Raw genomic sequence first — 17379 nt, 5'->3', positions numbered from 1 at the left:
CAGAACAGATGGCGGTGCTGCGTATTCTTACCAAGCTTCTTGGAATTTCTTGTATAAAGTCGGGATTTCTAGATTTCGTCGTCGCTTGAACCATTTCTCCACTAGGTGCACAGTCCAATTACATTTTTTGGCTAATCCACGTATCTCTGTCTGGGGGGTGGGGGGGGAGGAGGGAAAAAGTCAGTGAGAGGTTAGAGGCACAATAAGGTCTAAAGAAACTTATCTCGGTTCCAAGGAGGTATCCAACTAAATTGATCCACTAAAGCAAGGATTTCTGCTTGCACAACAGAATGTCCCCTGCCTCTCCTCTCTGAGTGCCCTCACACTCTTCCCAAATCTGTTCCAGGGGACTGGGGGAACCCCCGAACAGATTTAGGGGAGCATAGGGGAATGTGGGGACAGGAGACGGAAGGGCAAGTTGCTTTGTGCAGTCAAAAGCCATTGCACAAGCAGATCTCTTTCATTGGATACCGCCCTAAATTGCAGCTTTTACCACTAGGAAATAGTTGTTGCTTTCCCACAACAACTTTCCACATATTCAAGAAGGGTGGCTGACATAAGACTGTTGTAGCAAAAACACCACCTTAAAGACCTAGGCATTTGTTATGGCATAATAAACTTTCATGGATTACAGAGAGGCTATTCAGGCATTGGATGATGTGGACTGTTTTCCACAAATGCTCATGGCATATTATTATTATTATTATTATTATTATTATCTAAAATCTATTCGACGCCTATCTGGCAGGACACCCTGTCACTCTAGGCGACATACAAAGGAATAAAAATACAGAACAACATATCAAAAAATAAATCAGCAAGTGCAAAATAAAATACAGTTCACAGTAAACCCAAAAATCAAACCACCCCCTTAGCCACCTAATAAATGTGTTAGCCTTTTAAGGGCCCACACAACTCTCTGTTTTGTTTTGCTTTAGTTTCCACATTATAACTGTAAATCATGAGAATTCTTCCTTAAATCAGCCCTAAACTACTGGTGTGGTTAATACTTTAATTAATTAAGTATGGCCAATGACTAGGGATGATGGGAGTTGTAGTTCAGCAACATCTGGAGTGCCACAGGTTCCCCACACCTGAACTGGCAGATTAAACTGTAGCAATGCAATCCTACACACATGCCTACTTGCTCGGAAACAAGGCCTACTAAGTTCAGTGGGGCTTCCAGAAAATTGTGAATAGGATTTCAGCCTAAATTGATCAATTGAAGCATGTTTAGCTGATTCCTTGGTAGAGGAAAATTTGTTGGTTTATCTGAGAGGAAAAGGCACATTTGTTTATAGAAGTGGTTCCAAAACAAAGCACGCAAGCAGCTGTTTCAGATAAAAAGAAAACACACACATACTGCATTTACTTTCCTGCCAGCCAATTTCTTCTGTCCCTCCCCCTTCTTACTACAATGGCCGTGCTGCTGTTTTGGAAATCCTCTTCCTCTCTAATTCTCATGAGGAAAACGTGATTGGAGTTTGAGAAAGGGAGGGACTTTTCAGTAGTGGCCCCTCTGATTGTAGAATCAGGCAGAGACCTTGTTTTTCCCCAATCCTTTAAAAAAAATTATATATATTTTTAAAAGATGTTTTTAAAGATGACAATGGAACCAATTATCTAGGGAGATGGTGGGCTCTCCAACACTGGAGACATTCAAGAGGCAGTTGGACAGGGCTTTCTCAGTGGCTGCCCCTAGGCTTTGGAATTCCCTTCCTAGGGATGTAACAATGACCCCCTCCTTGCAGTCCTTCTGGCATCAAGCAAATACCTTTCTATTCCAACAAGCCTTTGGTATTGATGGCTGCTAAAGATAGGGCTTGATGGGAACTGCATTGCTAATGCTTAATTCCTCCATTTTAAACTGGTTTTTTGATTCTCTTTTAGCTATAAGTATGAATGGTTTTAATATTGGAATTAATTTCATTTTATTTTAATCTAGACTCTGTATGTTTTAATTATATGTGTTTTTATCTGGAAGCTGCCGCGAGTTCCAGTTTTGGAAGGATGGCGGGGTATAAATAAAGACAATTAATTAATTGGACAGCAATTTGTCGGCTATGCTTTCATTTGGATTCCTGCATTGAGCAGGGGGTTGGACTCAATGGCTTTATAGGCCCCTTCCAACTCTATGATTCTATGATTTCTTCCCCTGTGGGAATGGAAAGCCACAAAAATCCCTGACTTAGTGTTGCGTCCAAACTGGGGATTATGGTTTCTTTCACTCAAAGAAACCATGACTGGGAAGGCAAGAACAAACCTTGGCTTCATACTGTGGCTTACTTGGAGCATCATGGCTTGTTGATCCCACTTGGGGAGCAGCAAAGCAACAGCCACCTGCATGCTCATGTAAAAAAAAATAATTATGGTTTACTGCAGGGATTGCCAACGTGTTGCCCTCCAGATTTTATTAGACTACATTTCCCATTAGCCCCAGCCAGCATGGTCAATGATCAGGGATTATGGGAGTTGCAGTCCACAACATGCGGAGGGCACCATGTTGGCTTCCCCTGGTTTACCATGATGTGCAAAAGCAGCCAGAGAGGGAAGGAGAGATTGGACAGGTAGGGGAAGCTGAGCCTTCCTCCCACCTGCCTTACCTCCCTGTACTCTGTTGCTTCAGGATGACAAGGAAGAGTCTCCAAAGGATCAGCCATGGGGAGGAGAAAAGGGAGCAGACATGGATCACACATGGGGAGCAGTTTCCCTCACCCACACATTCCCTTTGATGCAAAAATTGTACACGTTTAGTTTCTAAATGGGAAACCAGCCCTTCCCCTAGGGCTTAGGCTAGGCGACAGTTGAAGACAAAGATCAAAAGTGACGGCAACTTCTCTGAAATCCCCACAGCAAACCAGGAGCTCCTCAGTCAGCTTGCTTTGAGTATTTACAAGCCATTATGAACTTCCTTTTTCTAGAAAGGCTTTTATCTAAACTGGCTTTGCTGGGGATATGTTGCTGGAACTGGCTGTGTGGACATAAATCCTTTTCCATGTTTGTGTTGGATCATTATGATTCCCTGTATTTTTTCCCGTTGTATTGTGTTGGGAATTGTACACTGAATGGCATTTTAATTAAGTGAGGAAATGTTTGGCTGAAGCAAGGGATAAAAATATAACAAAACAAATTTTGGAATGTTTATCGGAGCCCAGTATTGGTCTAGCAAAGTGGAATATAATGCATTTTAGAAAGTTATATATATTCAGACTAGGGATGTCAGAGAATTTCAGCAGAAATGGCCAGTGTTTACTTATTTGTCCCATGTCCAGAACAGAAATAAATCAGAGAATCATAGAATAGTAGAGTTGGAAGGGGCCTATAAAGCCATCAAATCCAAACCCCGCTCAATGCAGGAATCCAACTTAAAGCACACCTGACAGGTAGCTGTCCAGCTGCCTCTTGAATGCCTCTAGTGTTGGAGAGTCCACCATTTCCCTAGACAATTGGGTCCATTGCCATACCATTCTAACAGTTAGGAAGTTTTCCTGATGTTCAGATGAAATCTGGCTTCCTGTAACTTGAGCCTATTATTACCCATCTTGCACTCTGGAATGATCAAGAAGAGATCTTGGCCCTCCTCTGTGTGACAACCTTTCAGGTACCTGAAGAGTGCTATCATATCTTGCGAATCCCATGCATATGAACAGTAATAGGTGCTATTGCTGCTTTCAGTCTGCAAATGGTACGTAACTGATTACTTTTTTCCCAGTTGCATTGAGTTTCCTTCACACTGAAATGAATGCAGTGGAATAATGTAATGACCATGTAACTGATGTAATTTATGTAATTCAATATGTAAATTACATAAATGACATAATTTCACCACAGTGGACAATGAGATGAATAATGCAGCTTTTGGTGGAAGGTGAACTGTGGCGGAACGGAAACAGTATGTGCCAAATAGAAGGTGGAATGGAAAGCAATGCCTAATTCCTAATTCAGACAGACAGACAGACACAGCCAATGGTTTTGGGAACAGGCATCTCCCAAAGATCTTTTAAAATAAGTCTTCACCTGTGATGGTCTTTTTGTACACTCCTTGAAAAAAGTTTCCAACGTGGAATTAGGCTGGGGCTTGATACGCTTCACATTCTTTATGCCCAACATGTGTGCTAGAGGAGCAGCAAAACATCTGGAAAGACACCAAATATTAGACTTTTTTAAGGGGAGTGGGACATGCCAATGATTCTGATAGACTTTGGTGGAAACTGGGCTATCCCCCATCTAGAGGATGGGTGTGTTTTGACACTGTTGCAACACAGTGTCAAACTCTGCTGCAATGAAGGGCTGTTTATGGAAACCCTTTCATGTGAAAAAAAGCAGTCACTCTTGTATATGGAGAGAAAGGGACGTGTTGCACTTAGGAAGACTGTTGGAGGAAGTGCTATATCACAGAAATGGCTTGCCAGGTGGTGCAGAGCCATGGGGCTAGCTTCCCAGCAGGTGGATCACTATAGCTGCCTTCATTTTTCCAACCAGTCCAGGGAGGGGCCCTGGCTGTCGGCTTCCTCCCCTTTAGTCTCCGTGTTGCCCTGGTAGAACTCAGCAGGGAGGAGGATGGGGACAAAGCTAGAATACGTTGACTCTGCCTGTCATTGGCTCTTATTCCACCTACAAGAGGAGGCTGGTGCATTAGGGCAAGTGGGTCAGCATCCACCAACCTCGTCTTGCTCTCAGCCAACCTCCACCTGCCTGCCTTCTTACTTTCAACCAGTCCAGGGAATGGCTCTGCCTGCCAGCTTCCTCCTCCTTAGTCTCAGTCTTGCTCTTACTGAATTCAGCAGCAGGGAGGAGGATAAAACTAGAGTTAGTTGGCTCTGCTGATCATCCGCTCTCGCTTTGCCTGTCATTGGCTCTGTCTTCTCCTAGTATTGGGTTCCTTGCCTTCTGCCCCACCAGTCTCATTGCGCACTAGCCTCCACTGCCACCTACTATTGGTCTCCCCGCCTTCCACTCTACCAGTCCCAGTGGGCACCAATCCCCAATGAGGTGGAGGGGCAGCACAGTGCAAATGCATTGGCAAAAATGCCCAGATTGGCTCCACCAGCGTATATACACTGCCCTAACCTTCCTGCCACCTCATCCCTCAACCTCCCAGTAAGTAGCAGCAACCCACCTACCAGGAAGCTAGCAGAGCCGCTCCCCCAGCAAGCCACTTCTGATATATTGGTATGCTGATATTCATTTTTATGCACACTTTCCCCCAATAAATGTATTTTTGCAAGCGTCTTGTTTACAGACATCTTGTAAATATTTTGTTTACTGCATCACAACATTTGTTTAAGTGAAAATTTGGAAGGATCTGTTTGTCTATTACATTTATATGCCACTTAATCATTTGCATTTCTAAGCGGTGTACAAGTCATACATAAAAATGAAACAATAAAAGAATAAAATCATCCAAAAAACAAACACTACCTTAGTTGTGATTTGGTTTGCTTATCTTTTAGGAAAGTGCAAATTTGAGAACTGAACTGATTTTCTCCCTGTCGCTATTCAAAACCAAATGTGAAACAATTCTAATGCAATTACACTGCTTTGTAACATTACGGCTACGTGCAGGCAGTTCAAAATAATCCTTCCATCTGCTTTGTATTCTTGGAGCTGAAGAAAAGTAATGATTTGACAGAAAGCTAGGTATAGATAAATAGATATTGTAGCGCCTCACCTTTCAACAAAGAATCTGATAGCCAACATCCCAAATGCATAGGGAATTATGATAAACAACTGGTGTGGTTTTGGAAAGACAAGGCCATTGCGATCTTCATAGTTGGCCCATGTACAGTTGGCAGGCATCCACAGGTTCTCCCACCAAAACCAGCTGTTGAACAATTTTATTACGTGTTCCATTCTGAGTGGGTTGAGAAGAGAAAAGAGGGCAAATTAGTCCATGTTCTTCTATTACAAAGTACACAAGAAGCTGGCCCCACTTTGTAACATTTAAATACAACAAGACACGATCCTCTGATGGGGAATTTTGTAGTTTGTTGGACTGGGGATCCCTTAGTAAAACAGAAGAACACAAGGCTGCCAGCAACAATGCTGGTTCAGGCTTTCAAAGGCTGAACCTGGGACCACTCCATTCACTTCCAATCAGTCCACCTGCTCGGGTGTATGTTCACATGAGGGAACCACATCCCGGATCAGCCTCTTACAAGGAGGGCGTACCATATCTTTGCCGGGTCAACAGGTTGCCCCTAGCAGACAAGACGGGCCGTCTTCCCCCTCTCAGTCATTCAGCAACATACACTCACAACACTCAGGTCCGTGTAAGAGCTCAAACAATACCAGCAATTGCAGAAACGAAAAAGCGACAGAGAAGACCCAACAATGCCCCCTGGCTTTTCCCTTTAAAAAAAAAGTTTGCTACAAGCCTGTATTAATATAACATAGGAATGGACTCTTACCACCAGTGAAAATGGGAGCCTTGAGGAACTGGGAGGAATGGACAGCAAGGAATGAGATTTTGGAATGGATCTCTTACCAGTTCTGTGTGAAGCACCTGTGCTATCCTTCTCCCCTGTACCAATCCAGGCTCTGCGTTTCACTTGGTGTCCCAGTCACATCCCACTGCTAACACCAAAATGATGGGGAATTTTGTAGTTCGTTGGACTGGGGGTCCTTGAGTAAAATCAAAGAACACAGGTTTGCAGCAAACAGGTAGGCCCTTATTGGATGACAAGCATATGCTTGGTCAGTCTCCCTCTTAGTGAGTGGAGAACTGCTCTATGGCACTGGTTGCCTGGGGTTTTTATACATTTCAGGTCAAAGACTTTAGCATCTACCAATCAGGAGTTAACAAATCAGTATGACACAGTATGACATAGGAATTACGGTATTGCACAGGCATTTGCATTGCATAGGTACTTGCATAGGTACTGTACCTTCTGCATCATGTTCGAGTGAATTTGGCAATGTTCAATACTTTCTAACAAGCTTCCTTGTCCTTTACTGCTAATTGGAGCCAATCAGGGTGAAAAGACGTGAGTCAGCCCCTGAGAAGACTCTTTTCAGAAGCTAACACTCTCCTCCAGCATCCTACAAGCCAATCAGCATGAAAGAGGAGTGCGTTAGCCACTGAGAAGAGTCTTCTAACATGCTTCCTTGTCCTTTACTGCTGATTGGAGCCAATCAGAGTGAAAAGACGTGAGTCAGCCCCTGAGAAGTCTCTTTTCAGTAGCTAACACTCTCCTCTTTCATGCGTATTGGCTCCTAAGATGTCTGTTGTTGTGGGAGAAGGCATTAACAAGGATCTCATTTTCAACCCCGCAGAAAAAAATGGGGCAGGGGGTGTGGCTATGACTATGATGAAGGGACTGTGAACTTTTGAATTTGCCACTACAATACTGCTCCAACCTCACCTCTGCCTCACCCCTCTCCTTTCTGGTAAGTAGCAGCGACTCACCTGCTAGGAGGTCAGATAAGTACCTCCACCACATTATATTGTCTGCTACTGTTAAGTGTATTTCTAGAAGTCAGTTACAAGGATAATTTATTGGTCCATGTCAGACAAATCAACCGACCTCAGCTTGATATCCCTCTCTCTTGAGGCCACATCACACATCACACATCTGCATGGCAGTAGTTTTAATGTAGAAAATAACATGGGCCCTGCATCTTAATCATCATGGTGGCAGTATTGTACACAGAAATCTGATGCATGTAAGCATGCAGTACTCAGCATATGCTGCTGATTCCCAAATTGGACAGAGGCGTTTGACTGTGCTATTATCAATAACTCAAATAACTTTTGCTAAAATGTGGGAAAGTAGTTGAAGTCCTGATACAAAAGGATTACTGGTAAGTTACTGCAACAATTTTGCCCTTTAAATTAACTGCATTGTTAAGAAATGCTAAGAAATACGGAAGAATATTGAAAAGCAGGGATCCTGTGTTGCAGTGTATAAGATCTAAATTGGGTGTCAATGAGACATCAATGAATTATTTGTTACTGTGGAAGTAAAAAATGAATGGAGTTGTGCAATAATTAGTTATTCATAGAGAATTAATTAGAACAGCTATTTGATAGATAAGGAGGATTCTGCTGTTCTTAGATATCATTCAACAGGGCATCTGTGTGTATTGTTAGACAATTATACATTTATGAATAATTAAATCAAAAATATCAGAGAGAGAGAGAGAGAGAGAGAACCACAATGCTTCTTTTTATCCTCACAACAAATAGATCTCACTGAAAGACTGTGACTTTGCCCAGGCCACCCTAGCCAGGTTTTAGATGCTTTCTAGGAACACTACAACACCAGCTCCTTGTAGAGATGTGCTTGAGAAAACCTCATTAAAACTGCAATCCTATACCCACTCACCTGGAAGTAGGCCCCATTGAACTCTATGTCTAGTAGACGCATATAAGGTTGTGCTGTGAATGGGTGTCAGAACTGTGGGAATAGCAGAAAAGCTCAGGGAAAGGTAAGATCATCTCACCCTTTATATAGCCATCCGATCACCGCACTGTGCAGGAGAGGGCTTCCTGCAGATGCCATCTTATCAGGAGGTATATTCCACATAGTATAGGAATTGGACCTTTAGTATGGTGGCATCTCCCCTTGGAATTCCCTCCCTTTAGACAGGCACCATCACTGTTGTCTTTTTGGCACCTACTGAAGACCTTCCTTTTCCAACAAGCCTTTAAGAAGAGATCTTTCCCAGTCTCCATCTTTATTGGAATTATTATCAGTATTATTAGTGGGTTTTTTTTAAAAAATATGAGGTGTGGTACTCATACCTTGATAAAAGAGCACAAAAGGGTTGCCATGGGCAGCAAAAAAAAAAAAAAAGAGGTGCCAGTACTCAGTACGAGTGAGTTCCATCATAAAAAAGCACTGATGATGATGAAGATAATGATGGTGATGGTTTATTAGTGTTTCCCCTCCCCCCCCCAAAAAATGAACTCAAAGCACATATTTTATTGCTGTGTGTTTACTGCCCTCTCTGAGGAGGTTGACCTTTCGTTTTTCTCTCTGATTTCCTAACCGTATCTATTTCCATTTCTTCTTCACTCTCAATTTTACTCGGACCAGCACCACTAGTACTAGGTATTTCTGTATCATGTGTTGTTATGTCTTCACCTCTCAGTCTTTTAACAGTACGTTTGCCACTATGAATTAAATCTTTTAATGCAGTTTTTAATGGAATTTGCTGCCCGAAAGGAACATCAGCAGCTTCCTGTTTGCTTTCACTTTCTAAGATCACTGTCTGACTGTCTCTCCAAGGTTTATCTATCACTTTTATGTTTCTGCTTAACACCACTTGTTGTTTCTCAGGTAACCAAACTCTATAATATGAATTCTGAAATCCCAAAATGCGTCCTGCTTGTGCTCTTGAGTGTTTTGCAACATGTACCCAGCATTTTGCCCCAAAACGTTCTATGTGTTTCACCCTGGGTTTTCTTCCAGTCAGTTTCTTATAGGGAGACATGCCTATTGTTCTGTGCATTAGGCGGTTCTGAATATAAACAGTGTACAGAATACATTCACCCCAATAAGATTGATTCATATCAGCATCTGCTAGCATTGCTCTCAATGAATCCTGCAATGACCGGTTCCTCCTCTCTGCCGTACCGTTGGAGGATGGGCTGAAGGGAGCAGTTAGACTTTGAATTATCCCCTTCTTTTCCAAATATGTTTGAAATGAATTACTGGTAAATTCACCACCTCTATCTGATCTGATATTTTTGATAACAACCCCATGTTGTGTTTCTGTTCTCTGTATGAATGCCTTTAATTTCTCTTCTGCATCACTTTTCTTTTTCAATAAGAACACATGTGTAAATCTGGAAAAATCATCCACAATCACTAAATAAAACCTTGCTCCACCTTTTGAGCACTGAAAAGGTCCTGCTAAGTCCACATGTATGAGCTGATAGGGTTCTGTAGTCGTGCTTTCACAGCTCTTATTTACTGGATTCACAGTCATTTTTGTTTTATAACATACCTCACACTCATCCACATGCTCACAGTGTTTTAACTTCAAATCTTGACTATATTTTGGGGTGTTTTGTATCTTTTGAAAATGGGTGTGTGCTAGTTTTCTGTGCCATTCATGGACACAATTATCATGTTTCTCTTTATTTACTGCTATCCAAGCACACATGTCTTTATCAAGCTTGCACTCAACCATAAACATATTGTTCTGTAATTTCCCTTGCATGCATATTTCACCATCTTTTCTCACAAAACATCTATCCCCTTCAAATGTAACTTTACAACCTATTTGAGCCAATTTTCTTACTGATAGAATGTTATATTTTAAACCAGAAATCAATTATACATCTGTTAAAATTCCCAAATTACCCATCTTCAGTGTTCCTCTCGCAGCCGCTTCCTGAGTTGATCCGTCAGCCAGATAAAGCTTCTCCTGCGTCGGCTTTGAAGTGTAAAATAAACTAGAGTCTGTGATTAGGCAATTAGACGCTCCACTGTCAAGAAGCCATTTAGAGTTAATCAGTTTATTGCTCTCCTTAGAAACAAAGTTCACGCTTGCTCTCTGACTTTCAAAGTTTCTGTAATTCCTCTTCTTTAAACAATGTCTCTGTATATGCCCACGTGATCCACAAAAATAACATGTTTTAGTCTCTTCCCTGCTTCTTTGATTTCGTTGTTGTACAGACACAGTCTCAGCTTCTTTTAATTCTATTTTCTTATGCTCTTGCCTCCTATTCCACTCTTGTTGAAGTTTCTGTTCCACAAAGTCCAAACTTAGATTACCGTCTGGTTGACTTTCAAGACCAGCGACCAGCACGTCCCATTTTTGATCAAATGAAGATAACAGGAGATACACCATCTGCAAGTCATTATGATGAACGCCTCGATCTTGCAGCTCTGCATTTAATCTACGAAATTCAGCCAAATGCTCTTCCATAGTCACATCATCTGTAAAACGCATCTGATATAGCTTCCGTGCTAAACACAGCCTGCTTCCCGCAGTTTGCTGTACATGCGCGGCTCTTAACTTTTCCCACATCTGATTAGCAGTCGGCTCATTACTCACCAGCAACAGTTGTGAATCTGATAGCCCCAGAGTAATAAAAGCCTTCGCTTTCTCGTCTTTCTTCAGCCACGCTGCTGAAGGAGCTGCCGGAGGGGGTTTTTCCACGACATCATTCAAATCCTCTTTAATCAGAACAGCTCTCATTCTCCACTTCCAGCTGGAGTAGTTTACAGCATTCAGTCTCTCCATCAGCATCCCGGAAGACAGATTTACAGCCATGTTGCCCACTCTTACTTGCCTCTTACTTGCGCTTTGTTTCTCTCTGCAACAACGCCACTTCACCAGCTCTCGAACCCGCTACCACACCTCATAATCTGGGCCCATAACCCCTGTTGCGATTGCGTGTGTAGGTCAAACGTGGTTTGAATTCAAAAGCCGTTTAGAACAGGAATAAGACAGGCCAGGCAAGTTTCATGTAAGAGTCTTTACTAGGCAAAGACATTAGAGACATCTTCCTCCATTGACATTGCTTCCCCCACACTCTGAGTTCCTGCCAGTTCCCAGCTTATCACACTCTCAGTCAGCCACACTGACCTTGATTGTTCTCACAGCTTAACCCTTCTGCTTCAGGTTTCTCTCTCTCTGCTAAAAACCTTGTCTGTGAGTCTCACAACCTGCGTCACTGACCAACAAGATAAACCCTGCCTAATTGCTTTAAAAATTGGATTGGAGAGAGAGGGAAAGATTAACAACACAAACACAATTCTTTACTCAGAAGTCCCATTAATTTACAGCACAATCCTAACCATGTCTACTCAAAAGTAAGTCCTAATGAATTCATTGGGTCTTACTCCAGGTACATGGGATTAGCATTAAAAGCAAGTATTGGATTAAATACTTTCATATTGCCAAGGTTTTCAAAGCACTGCCCTCTCCAACAGCCCAGGGTCAGCCTGGGGCACACAAGAGAAAAAAAACTTTAAGCCATATTCTTACTTATTACTGAAACTCAGAGCTTGGAAAAGTTACTTTTTTGAACTACAACTCCCATCAGCCCCAGCCAGCATGGCCACTGGATTGGGCTGATGGGAGTTGTAGTTCAAAAAAGTAACTTTTCCAAGCTCTGCTGAAACTGAAGATCTGAAAACCACCATTTTCTGACGTTGCAATGAAGCCCAAGCACTGCCTGGGTCAACAACCCATGGGGCTGTCTCAATTTGTTGCTGGCCCGACGCATGTGTCAGGACATACTCTAGACTTGATTTTTGCCACTGGAATGGGGGAAGGTGATCTGGGAGTGAGGAATCTTACATCTATTCCTTTGTCATGGACAGATCATCGCCTCTTGAGATTTAGACTCACATTGTCTTCTCCCCTCTGCAAGGGTGGAGGACCAATTAAGATGGTCCGTCCCCGGAGACTAATGAATCCTGAAGGATTTCAGAGGGCTCTGGGGGATTTTCCGGCTGATAAAACTGACGATCCTGTCGAAACCCTGGTCACTCTGTGGAATACGGAAATGACCCGGGCAGTTGACTCAATCGCCCCGGTGCGCCCTCTCCATTGCAGAGCTCAATTGGCCCCTTGGTTTACCGAGGAGCTAAGAGTGATGAAGCAAGAAAGGAGACAGTTGGAGGGTAAATGGAGACGAACTCCCGACGGCTGTAATTATGCACTTGTGAAGGCCTCCACGAAACGCTATGTGAAGGCGGTGAGGATGGCGAAGAAGCAATACTTCGCTACCTCCATTCAGTCATCTTGTAACCGCCCAGCGGAACTTTATAAGGTTGTCCGGAGACTTTTACACTCTGGTTCTCTGGATGCAATATTACCATCAATAGCCCGCTGTAATGAGTTTGCGAGGCACTTCCAAGACAAGATCATAAACATCCGTCGGGACCTTGACTCCAATATTGTAACAGTTGAATCTAATGAGGTGTCCAGAACACAGTCTTGTCCTGTTTTATTGGATGAGTTTCAGTTGGTACAGCTCGAAGATGTGGACAAGGTGCTTGGACAGATACGGGCGACTACCGCTCTGGACCCTTGCCCCTCGTGGCTAATAAAAGCTAGCAGAAATGGAACGGCCGGCTGGGCCAAGGAGGTAATTAATGCCTCGTTACGAGAGGGAGTGGTCCCACCTTGCCTGAAACAGGCAGTAGTGCGACCGCTCCTAAAAAAGTCCTCCTTGGACCCTGATAACTTTAACAACTATAGGCCGGTAGCAAATATTCCATTTCTGGGCAAGGTTCTAGAGCGCGTGGTCGCTCACCAACTCCAGGCCCTCTTGGATGAAACTGATTATCTGGATCCATTTCAATCCGGCTTTTGCCCGGGGTTTGGTACAGAAACAGCCTTGGTCGCCCTGTATGATGACCTCTGTCGGGAGAAAGACAGAGGGAGTGTAACTCTGTTGGTTCTCCTTGATCTGTCGGCGGCTTTTGATACCATCGACCATGGTATCCTTCTGGGGTGACTCGCGGAGTTAGGAGTTGGAGGCACTGCTTGGCGGTGGCTGTGCTCCTATCTTGAGAATAGTCTCCAGAAGGTGATGCTTGGGGAACACTACTCGAGTCCCTGGGTGCTCCAGTATGGGGTCCCGCAGGGCTCAGTTCTGTCCCCCATGCTTTTTAATATCTATATGAAGCCGCTGGGTGACGTCATCAGGAGTTATGGAGTGCGTTTCCAGCAATATGCTGATGATACGCAGCTCTATTTCTCCTTTTCATCTTCTTCAGGTGAGGCTGTTGCTGTACTGAACCGCTGCCTGGCCGCGATAATGGACTGGATGAGAGCAAACAAACTGAAGCTCAATCCTGACAAGACTGAGATGCTGCTAGTTGGGGGGCCCTCTGCTCAGATGGTTGATGTCAGACCTGTCCTAGATGGGGTTACACTCCCCCTAAAGGAACAGGTCCGTAGTTTGGGGATCTTATTAGATCCGCTTCTGTCACTTGAGGCCCAGGTAGCCTCGGTGGCACGAAATGCGTTCTACCAGCTTCGGCTGGTAGCCCAACTACGACTCCCTATCTGGACAGGGAGAACCTAGCCTCAGTTATTCATGCTCTGGTAACCTCTAGATTGGATTACTGTAATGCACTCTACGTAGGGTTACCTTTGAAAATGATTCGGAAACTTCAGCTAGTGCAGAATGCTGCGGCCAGAGTTCTTACTGGGACGAAGAAATTCGACCACATAACACCTATTCTGGCCCAACTGCACTGGCTTCCAATATGTTTCCGGGCCAGATTCAAAGTGTTGGTCCTTACCTATAAAGCCCTTAACGGCACTGGACCGCAATATCTGATGGAACGCCTCTCCCGCTATGTTCCTAACCGTTCACTCCGCTCGACATCTAAGGTCTTTCTCCGGGTCCCAACCCATACAGAGGCCCGGAGAACAGTAACAAGATCTAGGGCCTTTTCGGTGGTGGCCCCCGAATTATGGAATGCCCTCCCAGATGAGATACGCCTGGTGCCTTCTCTGTCATCTTTTCGGTGCCAGGTAAAAACCCACCTCTTCACCCAGGCATTTAAAAGTATTTAAGCTTTTAATCTTATTTTTAGTTTTCTTTCACTTTGTTTATATAATGTTTATATTGTCTGCGCAATACACACTTGCTGTATTTTAAATATTGTGGTTTTATCATGTTGTACACCGCCCTGGGAGCTGCTAGCTATAGGGCGGTTTAGAAATGCAACTAAATAATAATAACAACAAATCACAACCCTGGCTTCCCTTATTGGCTACAATCCTGAAAGGGCGGGGTTAGAGCCCCAGTTTGAGAAAGTTATTTTTTTGAACTACAACTCCCATCAGCCCAATCCAGTGGCCGTGCTGGCTGGGGCTGATGGGAGTTGTAGTTTAAAAAAGTAAATTTTCCAAGCTCTGCTAAGAGCTGCTATACAGATCCGTTAATAAACAGATTAAACAGTCACGGGGGGAGGCTGACATTTTGGTGCATATCTCGGGAACCAGACCACCTAGAAACTTTATTTTTAAAAAAAATTGAAGCAGAGAGTTCGGAGATTAAGGTACATTAGCCGGAGACCCAGAGGGGACCCCCCCAAAACCAGAAACTCCTGCTGAAAATCAGACACCTGGTAACCCTACTCCATCTTGCACCCCCTTATTGCAACCCCTTATTGACTACACCCGGGGCAGGCCGCCCCCACCTCCCCCCCTTGGGATGCCACTGGGTGGTGGTGCTGCTCCTTGGCGTCACCTGGGCAGGAAGGAAGGAGGAAGGGGAGGCAGCGAGCAGCAAGCAGAGGATGGCTGACTGGGAAAGGGCGGGTGGCCAGAGCCTTTGGCGTATGCATATGTGAATCACACATGTGTGGCTGGGGGGGGGGCACTGGAAAACCGGAGATCCACGTGTTTAAGGAGAATATGGCTGGAGACTGGAGACAGCCCCCTTTTGCCGAAGACTCCGGCTGAAAACCAGAGATCTGGCAACCCTAGGAGAAAGGCTGTCGCTCAGTGGCAGAGCATCTGCCTTGCATGCAGAAAGTCCCAGGTTTGATCTCCAGCACCTCAAGGTAGGACTGGGAATGTTGCCTCCCTGAAATCCTGGAGGGCTGCTGCCAGTCAGTGTAGACAATATTGAGTTAGATGGACCAAATCCTAAAAGTGATACATTTCCTGCCTACTTGTGACATTGTCAGTTTGCAATTAGAATAATCTAGGGGTAGCCAATGTGGTGTGATGGAACATCTGCTTTGCATGCAGAAGCCCCCAAATTCAATCCCCAGCATCTCCAGGTACCACCTGTCTGAAATCCTAGAATACAATACTATAGAGAATACTATGCTAGACATACCAAATGCTTTGACTCAGGATGCTCCCTACATACAGACATCACCATTTCAAGTTAAATAATGAGCCATTCAAAAAAGGGTCTAAGAGGTGAAAATAAAAGCAAACTGAATGACTGTTGTACGAGTGCAATGTACCATTGCCCCTTTTTAAAAAGCCCACAACTGTTTTATGAAAACATGCTTTGTAACAGCCCCCTCCTCGCCACAGTTTACAGCCTAGAGCAAATTTTTATTGTTGAACTATAAACTGGGGTAGGAAGAACTTTATAATGGGGACTTGTGAAAGGTCCTCATTCGCAGTTAGCAGATGCCATGATAATGAAACACATCTTTTAAAGAGGCTGTTTAGACATAGGCTTTAAGATAAAGGGCTTTTGCTGAACTATGACCTGGGAGACCAGAGTTCGAATCCCCACATAGCCATGAAGCTTGCTGGGTGACCTTGGGCCAGTCACTACCAGCCTCAGAAGGAGGCAATGTTAAACCCCCTCTGAATACTGCTTACCATGAAAACCCTATTCATAGGGTCACCATAAGTCGGGATCAACTTGAAGGCAGTCCATTTCCATTTCATTTCAAGCATGTGATTCACAACTGATTGTGTGTGAGTGTGTGTGTGTGTGTGTGAGTGTGTGTGTGTGAGAGAGAGAACATAGCATGAACAGGAGGCCCTTTGGGATGTAATTCTGTTAAATTTGCAAATGCCCTTAAATGTCTAGAAACTAGCACAGTGCCAGTCACTGTTCTGGGAAGATGTGTGTGAAGACTGGGCTACCCAGGGTCTGGGTCAAATGACAGGTTTTCACCTCCCTCCACTCTCCCTTCCCATTCCTCCAAAGCATCTCCATTAGGGATGTGCAAGAATTGTGCCCAATTCAGATTTGGTACTGAATTTTCCATTAATTTGCTTATTCTCTGTCACTTGGGATTGGATTTTTATGTAGTGATTTTCTGTGGCTGTTTTTGAAAATGGATTTTAAAAACAAACAAACATCCACCTCCAAAGAATCGATGTTAAGGATAATAATTTGATCAATATCTCATTTCAAAATATCAATATTTCCTTTCAAAATTATGGACAATATTAGTATTTTAAAGAGGGAATCAGTAAAAGTCATGGCTTGTGGACAAAGAATCAACTCAGATCAATACCAGCCTGTTAGGCCAATGGAATACTTTGGAACCAGCACCAGCCAACAGATCCCAGCCCTAATTCTCTATATTTACTTTACCCCATAGACCTCAATAGGAGCCAATGGGAATCGAGCCACCCCTTTTCTGCATCGCCCCCCCCTTTTCATCTGTTCTGTTTCTTGGTATAACATTTCAGTGTCATGAGAACTGTTTTTTTTTATGAAGATTGAGATATACCTGCCATTCTGATAAACAGAATATGTATATTGCATATTTCATTCATATCTCATCCTTTCTGTAGGGAGCTCAAGACAGCATATATAGTTCTCCCTCCTGTTGTTCCCTCAGAACAACCCTGTGAGTTCAATTAGGCTGAGAGAGAAAGTGACTGACCCAAGGGCACACAATGAGCGTCATGGATAAGCTGGGATTTGAACCCGGGTCCCTTCAATCCTACTCCAACACTCCAATCAAT

General features: G+C 43.7%; 1 protein-coding gene across 5 annotated transcripts in view; it reads right to left on the bottom strand.

The window, feature by feature from the left end:
* Positions 1-17379, bottom strand: part of CERS3 (ceramide synthase 3) — a 70265-nt gene that overhangs the window by 33027 nt on the left and 19859 nt on the right. For all 5 annotated transcript variants that reach the window (XM_061595316.1, XM_061595318.1, XM_061595319.1 and 2 more), the window contains 3 exons: positions 5672-5854; positions 4018-4135; positions 32-150 (listed from right to left, as the gene is read on the bottom strand). In XM_061595316.1, coding sequence (XP_061451300.1) covers positions 32-150; positions 4018-4135; positions 5672-5854 — 420 coding nt within the window. The remainder of the gene's footprint in view (positions 1-31; positions 151-4017; positions 4136-5671; positions 5855-17379) is intronic.

The sequence above is a fragment of the Rhineura floridana genome, chromosome 14 (genome assembly GCF_030035675.1).
Source record: "Rhineura floridana isolate rRhiFlo1 chromosome 14, rRhiFlo1.hap2, whole genome shotgun sequence".
In the NCBI taxonomy this organism is placed as follows: domain Eukaryota; kingdom Metazoa; phylum Chordata; class Lepidosauria; order Squamata; family Rhineuridae; genus Rhineura; species Rhineura floridana.
The sequence above is the reverse complement of the archived record's forward strand: the minus strand, read 5'-3'. Positions and strand labels throughout refer to the sequence as shown.